Genomic DNA, 9939 nt, shown 5'->3' with positions numbered 1-9939 from the left:
ACTCAAGCTCTATGAAGTCAGTCAGAAGGATTTCTTCATGATAATTGCAGCTGGCGCTTTCTCGGTCTTTAGAAGGTAGGATTTTATGTAAACTTCTTGTTCTAAAAGAAAAGGTCTGAATGGATAAATCGCTAAGCAGAAGTACAAAGTTTTTTTAATGCAATCTTCTGTAAGAAGTAATTAAAATGTAAAAGCCAAACGATCTAACATTGAACGTAATTCCCTTCGAGATACACTTTATCCATCAGTCTGAACCGTCAGTCACTGCCCTGCTAACCCTCGTAGTGAAACGGGTGCTATCTTACTTAAACTAGCTCGACTTTCCGTAACAACAGTCTCAGGAGTGGCATTCTTAAATACCCAGCGTGTGCATCAGTCATAGTTGAGGGCAGGCACAAGAATCCTCCTCAAGTTGGTGAAACTGTGGAGTACCACCCGGGGATGGAAGCGTGACCTGTATCCTCGAGGGGAGAGGAAAACCAAACGCTTATAAATGAAGGGGATTTGGGATGCTTAGTGTTGACACAGAAAACAGAATTTTATATTTTCATCGTTTTTGCAAAGAAAATGTCTCCATGATCATGTCATGTCATCAACATCATTCTTTATATATGTGTGTGTGTATACACGTATGTACATACACACACACATATATATAAGCATATATACATAATTATTATTGTTTGGGGTGATGCAGAAAGCCACAAATGAGAAAAGGACACTAAGGTTTTAATAAGGGGAACAAAAAGTTCTGTTCACCAGTATAGATTCACATTACAGTACACCAGTATCGACAGCATTTTCTTGTCTATTTTTGGTACAGAAGATGGTATCTCTCTACATAACCTGGTAAGGCTTCAGTAACTAAAAGCATAAAACAAACAAACAAAACCCCCGCAAAAAACAAAACAAAAAACCCAGCCTATTAGTTTACAGTTTATTTTAAAAATTCTGAAAGACACTGCAAGTTCTAAACTTTTAGTAGGTGCTCCCCACACACAACCATCTTTGTCAAGAACCCAGCAGAAGAGCCCCCTTTCCAGGAAGCTTTGCAACAGCAGAGTTGTGCAATATGGGTGTTTCTTACTACAAGAAAAAATTATACATGGCACATTCTCATTCATATCTTGTAATGTAAAAAGTTACAAACATACCTAATCAAATAAATAATAATAAAAAAAAGAATTTGAATGTATTTGTAAGTATCCTAAAACCACTACATAGAATAATGGCAACTTTCACTCACAGATTATTTACAAGGTAATACCCAGTGTGGGTACACTGCTACAAAACTCAAAACAGAAGGAGTAAACTTGAAATGTTTTCCATAGTAAAGATCTAGCAGCATGACTATCTAATGCTGTCTTCTCCCGATTGCTTCTAAAACGTTCCTTTTTTACTCTGTGTCTTCGTCCAGTTCATAATTGTCTTTATCATAAATATCTTTTACTAAAAGAACCCGTACGAGCATATTTTCCAAGGTGTTTCGGTCCAGCGAAGCAGACGTGTACCAGACAGGGCTGTCTGCAGAGCTAGAGCGTTCTGGTTGCAAATAGAAAACATCCATTCTCTGATTAAGATTCTGTGGACTTCAGGAGAAAGGAGAAAGTCCATGTCACAGTATGTACACGAAATTCCTCACAACTTCCTTCTTTTCTTTCAAGGATAATTCTGCTACCATTAACCACATTACATGGGCAGACCACATGCATAGTTACCTACATTAAATATTCTATCACTGAGATATTCTGAAAGTTAATTTCTACAATAAAAGATTATTTTCCCACTATAATTTAAATTCTGTATTTCACTGAATCCAAGACACCATCGATAGAAACATTATTTTTAATCATTATTTTAATATTGCCATTAAACAAGTAAAGCACTGCCAATTATAATTTCAAGATGCATCAATTATAACATGCATCCCAGTTTCAGAGACAGTATAAAATGTGAGAAATGTGTCTTAGAATTGATGAAATATGGTAGCACATAAAATAAAAATACTTAGCAACGTTACACAAAAGAAATAATTTTTAAAATAAGATAATACTGAGATAGGAATTTCCAACTAATAAATAGTTACTACCACTGGAAGATCCAGATACTGGTGCAGGGCCACCCAAAACTATCGTCAGAAATATTACTTATTAAAAATAATCATCCTATAGGTGACATTACTGCTTTTATGGTTCTTGAGCGTTAACCTGGAGAAAATTTATAAAAACAATTTATAAAACTGTTTACATAAGAAAATACATTCTGAGTTCATGCTTGCCTTTTAAAAATTACAGAGTGCATACTTAAAATAATGAACAAGCATAAAATAATTTGTGGTCTCTAAAAATTTCACTGGTTTAAAATATTTTAAACGCCCGTCGGTACCCGCGGGGGAAAGCAGTGGTGCAGCTGGAACGCACAGGGCCCTGAGAAGACGCCGCGCCCTGCAGACACCTCAGGGATCTCCCTCCAGAACTGAGGGCTCGCCTCTCTCCACCTTCTCACCAGGGCGTCACCGGGACCCAGGCCCAGCAGGACTGCTCTCTGCTCGCCACAGCAGAGCTGGCTGCAACAGAGACACCACAGCCCAAAAAGCCTAAGACATGTACTGTCTGACCCTCTACAACAGCAGTCATTTCGTTAGTAGAGAGCGATTTCTTAACATGTGCTTAAAACATGAAGTATAAGCTGGGTATTTTATAATAACAGGACTAAAAACGTTATAACTGAAAGGACTTCCTAAGTGAGAAAAGAGAGAAATCTAAAAAAAAGGACCAAGGAAAAAAACGTCACCTCTTGGTAGTGATAAATTCACAGCAACTAACTGTTACTAACCATTTAAAAAAAATCAAAGGTCATTAACACTTACCTTTTAGACAAGTAGCATTCAAACATTTTCACAGGACATCTAGAAGGATTGGCTGTATTTTCAATTTGTTCAAATACTGGCTCATCATCTTCATGTTTTCTTTTTCCAGTAGTAATTTTATCTTAAGAAATAAAAATTACATAAACTTTCTAAGACCAACCTTGAACAAAGGTGACACCATTCACTCTGATCACCCCCACTATCTCTTACACCAAAGAATGGGACCAGGTGTACTTCAGAGCTCTAAACCGTGGCTTCTGGTAATTCCTAATTTTCAGACAACATAGGTTGTCTTTTCTTATGAAAATGACAGTCCTTAGGTTCTTAACAAGTGACCCAGGTGGTCTTTAGTAAGGCAAGAAGTGGCAGTCCCTGCCACAGACAATGCCAAAATGAAAACCTGTTACACTACCTTCGTTATCTGTTCCACATAAGGAAGACACTTGGTATCGAAGACATGCTTTGCTTTCCATTGTTAAAGGGTTTTTTTTCCAATGCCTAAACACAGTGCCAAAGGAAAGCCTTAAGTGCTGTTCCACTGTTTTCAGGCCAAAATACTTAGTGTTAAAGTAGAACAGGGTATTCAGAAGAGCCACTGGAGAGTGTGATCCTAGCTGTTTTATCCTCCAGAGATAATCTTCTTCAACTCGAGAAAATATCGACCCTTAAACAGAGAGAAAGATTTTTAAAGAATTACCATAAACAGTTTTCACGTAACCAGCTAGAAACAGGTAAAAGTTAACTCAAGAACAAACCTATTCCAATCCTCCATTCACTCCAGATCAACTGGAATGAATTTCAGAATCACCTATGCTGCTCTGAAACAACACAGAGCCAGGAAACACAACAGACTACACAACTAGCACCCCTGGGGTCAGGCCTGGAGTCTGCTCCTGGTCTTCCAGAGGACAAGCAGACCATGGTCAGAAGGGAAGTTTAAATCTGTAGAAATCCTGAAAAAAAATAGCTGATTTCCATTCAAACAAGTTTTCTTTATGCATCTAAAACAGAGGTTTCTAAGAGAAATTTACATCAGAATCTCAACTGGAGGGCTTAAGAAATGAACATCCAGGGCTTCCCTGGTGGCGCAGTGGTTGAGAATCTGCCTGCTAATGCAGGGGACACGGGTTCGAGCCCTGGTCTGGGAAGATCCCACATGCCACGGAGCAGCTGGGCCCGTGAGCCACAACTACTGAGCCTGCGCGTCTGGAGCCTGTGCCCCGCAACGGGAGGGGCCGCGATAGTGAAAGGCCCGCGCACCGCGATGAAGAGCGGCCCCCGCTTGCCGCAACTAGAGAAAGCCCTCGCACGAACCGAAGACCCAACATAGCCCCCCCCAAAAAAATAAATAAATAAATAAAGTAGCGATAAAATTAAAAAAAAAAAAAAAAAAAAGAAATGAACATCCAGTTTCTTACTCCAGAGAAAGTGGGTCACATTTATTACAAAGTTCTTCATAAACACTAGCTATCAACCACATTCATTTCTAATTCAACAAAAGACGAGCTGATGCGCCCATGAATAAGTACTCTCTCATTTAAATTATTTCCTAATTATCTTTAGTACACTTTCTATAAACACAGAAAATCCCAGCAGCAAGTCGGTAACATTTTATTTAAAGGAGCATTACCATCTGGAAGTATGCTTGGTTGCCAACTTCGGAGTATTTTATTCATTTCTTGCTCAAATGTCTGGAATCCTGGATCAATAAATATGTTGTCTTTTCGATTACTACCATACAAGTACTACCAAAAAAAAAAAAAAAAAAAGAAACTTTAAGGATTTAAAATTTATATAAGATTTATATGAGCTAATTACAGACCACTTACACTCTATTTCCTAAGGAAAAAATAAACGTCTTACATCTTTGTCTTTATCAGCATACTAATAAGAGATTATTGCCTTTATCTATATATCTGGAAATCAAAGAAACATAAGTTACCAATTAATCTGTTGCTTAAAAAACTCAAAGCTGAAAGACACAGGCAAGAGCTCAGAACGTGAGAACTGGATGAGCATCTTCAGCCCGTCAGGTACAAACAGCGCACGTGGCTCCAATGCTCAGCACACAGTCCACGGACACGAAGGGTGAGGACAGGGCGGGAGGGTTTCTGCGCGTGAAGCCTCTCCCAGCAGCCTGTGAGCTTGATGCTTTTCCCCTTGTTTCCTCTCTATGCCCCACTCTCCTTGAGTTAGGGCAAATTTATGAATCTTACAACTTACTATGACAAACCTTAACAGTGAGGGTTGCTAAAGAATGACTTAAACACCAAAGTTTGCAAAGTCCATCTCCAGTGGGTAAAAATAATGTACAAGTAAAATGTGTGACAACAGCACAAAGAACGGGAGGTGGTAACTGGGATTACAGGGCTTGAGGTTATCACATGTGAGACAGGGCAAGAAGATTTGAAGGTATATAATGATTAACTGAAGATGCACATTGCAAACCCACTAAAAATAATTTAACAGGCATAAATAATAAACCAATGATGGAGATAAATGTAATCACAGAAAAATAATTCAAAAGAAAGCAGAAAAAGACAACAACAAAAAAACCCCACAAAGAACAGATACACAGTTTCATCCACAGATCATCCACAGTTTCACTTTCTGTGGTTTCAGTTACCCACAGTCAACCAAAGTCCAAAACTATTAAATGAAAGATGACAGAAATAAACAATTCATAAATTTTAATTGCAGGCCATTCTGAGAAGCCATGATGAAATCTCGCGATGTCATGTCATCCCGGCCCGGAGGGACGTGAATCACCCTTGGTCCGGCGCGTCCCGCCCATCAGCCACCTGGTGGCCATCTGGGTTGTCAGATCCACTGCAGGGTCGCAGGGCTTGTGCTCAAGTGACCCTTACTTTACATAATTATGGCCCCAAAGCAGGAGGAGTGAAGCTGGCAATTCGGACACGCCAGAGAGAGGACGCACAGTGCTTCCTTTGAGTGAAAAGGTGACAGTTCTGGACTTAATCAGGAAAGAAAAAAATCGGATGCTGAGGTTGCTGAGATCCACGGTAAGAACGAATCTTCTATCTGTGATGTCGTAAAGCAGGAAAAAAATTCAGACTAGTTTTGCTGTCACACCTCAAACTATAAAAGCTACAGCCACAGAGGGTGGTCAGTGCTTAGTTAAGATGGAAAAGGTGTTAAATTTGTACAATAAGGTTTCTGAGAGAGAGAGAGAGAGAGACCACATTCACATAACTTTTATCACAGCATATTATGATAATTATTCTATTCTGTTATTAATTATTGTTGTTAATCTCTTACTGTGCCTAATTTACAAATCAAAACTGTATCACAAGTAGGTGTGTAGAGGCCAGTGTAGTATACACAGGCTTCAGCCCTCCAGTGGGGATCCTGAAGTATCCCCTGCAGATAAGGGGGGTCAACTGTATAACAAGCACAAACAAGCAGGATTTTCAATCCAGTGACTAATTACATTAAATGTAAAAGGTCTAAACCAGGGTCTGCGCTACAGTCCTGAAGGCTGGCCCGCTGCCTATTTACAAATACAACCAAGTTTTCTTAAAACAAGAGTGCACGCGCCCAGGCTGCTTTCCACAGATTGAGTATGGCCTACAGAGCGTAAAATGTTTACCCGCCGGTTCTTTAAATAAAAAATTTTGTTGGTCGAAACACACCGAGACAAATATTATCAGACTGGATTAAAAATTTTTTTAATTTGAAAAACAAGGCCGGGACTTCCCTGGTGACGCAGTGGTTAAGAATCCGTCTGCCAGTGCAGGGGACACAGGTTCGAGCCCCGGTCCAGGAAGATCCCACATGCCGCGGAGCCACTAAGCCCGTGCGCCACAACTACTGAGCCTGCGCTCTACAGCCCACAAGCCACAACTACTGAGCCCGTGTGCCACAACTACTGAGCCCACGCGCCGTGCTCCATAGCAAGAGAAGCCACCGCAATGAGAAGCCCGTGCACTGCAACGAAGACCCAATGCAGCCAAAAAAAAATAAAAGGTAAATAAAAAATAAAAAACAGGGCCCAACAATATGCTGCCTAAAAGGCACCTACTTTATACCTGGAGACACAGCAAGTGGAAAGTAGAAGGATGAAGAATATAAACCACGTGTACGCTAACCAGCAACTAGGCCAGAGCACCATCATCTGAGTTGACCTACCGTTACTCCCGCTAGTCAGAAGGAAGATTAGAAATAAAAGCACCAGCTCGTCAGGACAATTACATAAGACCTTGCAGCCGGGGAGAGGGGGGTGCATACTGTTTATAAAACAAAAGGAATGCTCATCACTGACTGAATTCACTGAGCTCTGACCCAGACGTCTTCAGGGGCTGACACCAACGACTGGGAAGCAGAGGGAAGGAAAGACACCAAAGCGTGTAACACGGTTCCCTGTACTTGGGGACAAAGCTTCCGTGTCTTTTGCCACGTTCATAAAGAAACGGAGATGCACGCACATCTAGCCAAGCGCGATGGGGTGGGAGGACCCAGGGGAACGGGTGCCCACCACCCATTCTGGGTAAACGTGGTGTGAAGGACGCGCACACAGATGTAAACCAGTGTGTGAAAGGCTGACCAGGACTGTGGGGCTCACGCAGCCCCTTCTTTCTTCCTCTGACATTTCCACATTATGTGACCTTCTGGCGACAGCCACCACCCCTTACACCATCGGAAGGACAGGATTAGCTACTGCATCTGTGAGGGAGGAAAGAGGCTGGCCCACCCTCACTTCTCAACACACCACCTGCCCCACACGTCCACAGGGCTTGGAGAGGAAGCCATGCTGCTTTTGTTGTCAGCCGGGGACGGAATGAGTAAACGCATCACACAGAAAAAGACGCACATTCTTCCAGAACAGCTTCTACCTCTGTATGCATCCTTGAAGTACCAACAAACAGCATGATTTCTGGAAACTATCTTTTAGACATCTTAACACCACAGTGAGTTTGAAGATTATTTTTAAAGCTGGTTATAGATACCATACACTCTTAAAAAAATTAAATCAAGCCTGTGAAAATCTGTCCACTGATGAGAAGAGTAAAACAACTGGTTTTCCAATTGTGGTAAAAATACACAGAACATAAAATTTACCACCTTGACCTTTTTTTTTTCTTTTTCTTTTTTATAAACTTTTCGGCTGCGCCGCACGGCATGTGGGATCCTAGTTCCCCGACCAGGGATTGAACCCGAGCCCCCTGCATTGGAAGCACGGAGTCCCAACCACTGGACCCCCAGGGAAGTCCCCATCTTGACCATTTTTAAGAGTACTGTTCCAGTAGTAAAAATTTATTTCGAGGAAACATTTTTCAGTACATAAAGAACCTATTTTAAAAAGAAAGGAAATTCTGACGTGTGCTACAACATGGATGAACTTCAGGACATTATGCTGATTTCACTCACATGTGGTACCTGGGAGAGTCAAACTCACAGAAACAGAAAGAAGAAGGGTGGGTGCCAGGGGCAGCGGGGGAGTAGGGGATGAGGAGTTAGTATTTAATGGGGACAAAGTCTCAGTTTTGCAAGATGAAGAGGGTTATGAAGATGGACGGTGGTGATGTTTCCACAAGATTATCAATGTACTTTTATACCACAGAACTGTACACTTAAAAATAGTTAAGATGGTAAATTCTGTTATATGTATTTTACCACAATTAAAAAATTGGAAAAAAATGAACCTACTTGAAGACATAATTTATAATCATTAATATTACAATCCATTTAGCTTTCAAACCTCTAATGGTATTTGAAGTTCTAATATGTAAATATTTTGCTACTGCAAAATATGGGATGGTCTCTGAATACACAGTAATTTAGAGCTATGTGTTATTCCCCACCACTGCTTAGATAATCTTAGGCAAATTTCTATCCTGAAGAGGGAAAGTGAAATACAAATTAAGACAATTCTAGTTTTCTCCAGTGATTTATTTCAGCACCTACTACCTGTTAGCAGCATAATATTTAATTTTAGGCCTATAAACAAAACTCTACGTAAGAATATTTCCTCCTATCATTTACCATATTTACAAATACATAGGATGTAAAGCTAGGACCTTTTCTGACCTCTGGGCTCAAACCTGTACGATCTGTTCAAAACTAAAAGTCATTATCTAAAGTGGATCTTCATGTTTATTATGGGAAATGTATTCATTCAAGACTCACATACATGTGGTTGAGGTTTACCTAAAACCTCTAAAGAATGAAATCTTTTATAAGATGATTCCAAAGAACTAATGAGTACTTACACTATTTAACAAGTTAGATCAGAGATGAAACAGACCTATTTGCAGAGAGAAGTCATTTATCTGTTTACATGTATATCAACACAGATCTATATATACATACATACACCATGCCTCAGAATGTTAATTCATTTATTCGCAATTGTAAGGTGGGGATGAAATCAACCTGATTATCACATTATACACATGGTAACAAACAGACACATCATTAGTCCTGTTACAAAAGATGCATGAGCTTCGAGGGGTCCGTTACTAACTCTGTTTTTTCACCTAAGTTCTTTTTGGTTTTGGTACACAGTTTTGGAGAACCTGAAGTTCACTTTTAGGGACATAGCACATTATAGCAGAAACACCTGTATACAAAGTAGCTAAGAAAACCCTTCATAATACCCCAGTATTTTCGAATAAATTACTTTTGCCTTTCTTGGTAAGCCAATAAACCCGGATGTTCCGTAATATTCTTGAAGCAAAACATTTTTTTCTCCAAGAACCTACCACAACAACCTTTCTTAACAACGTTATATTCAAAAGTAACCATGAAATCACTCACCTCTTGAATCCCGAGGCAAAGATAATAGATGCTGTCAGGTGCATAATTCTCCCCATTTGGCCTTCGGATCTCTTTGACAAAATGGGCCAAGCCATAGTCAAGCTCAGCCGTGGTGTGACAGAGTAGATCCTCTTTTAACTTTACTGACTTAGCTAAAAAGAAATAAAATTTAAAATAATAATTATTATTTACTGTCTTAAGATTAAGAAACTTTCTGAAATCACTTTATTCTGTGTAAGAATTTAAAGGTAAAATAACAGCTACATTTAAATGTAAAATATCTTAAGCTACAT

General features: G+C 39.9%; 1 protein-coding gene across 3 annotated transcripts in view; it reads right to left on the bottom strand.

Annotated features, from left to right (window-relative positions):
- Positions 1 to 713: 713 nt before the first annotated feature.
- LOC137751917 (zinc finger MYM-type protein 2) overlaps positions 714 to 9939 on the bottom strand; it is an 89364-nt gene continuing 80138 nt past the window's right edge. For all 3 annotated transcript variants that reach the window (XM_068526589.1, XM_068526587.1, XM_068526588.1), the window contains 5 exons: positions 9647 to 9798; positions 4500 to 4614; positions 3282 to 3533; positions 2870 to 2990; positions 714 to 1589 (listed from right to left, as the gene is read on the bottom strand). In XM_068526589.1, coding sequence (XP_068382690.1) covers positions 1397 to 1589; positions 2870 to 2990; positions 3282 to 3533; positions 4500 to 4614; positions 9647 to 9798 — 833 coding nt within the window. In that variant the 3' untranslated portion in view covers positions 714 to 1396. The remainder of the gene's footprint in view (positions 1590 to 2869; positions 2991 to 3281; positions 3534 to 4499; positions 4615 to 9646; positions 9799 to 9939) is intronic.

The sequence above is a fragment of the Eschrichtius robustus genome, chromosome 18 (genome assembly GCF_028021215.1).
Source record: "Eschrichtius robustus isolate mEscRob2 chromosome 18, mEscRob2.pri, whole genome shotgun sequence".
Lineage (NCBI taxonomy): Eukaryota > Metazoa > Chordata > Mammalia > Artiodactyla > Eschrichtiidae > Eschrichtius > Eschrichtius robustus.
The sequence above is the reverse complement of the archived record's forward strand: the minus strand, read 5'-3'. Positions and strand labels throughout refer to the sequence as shown.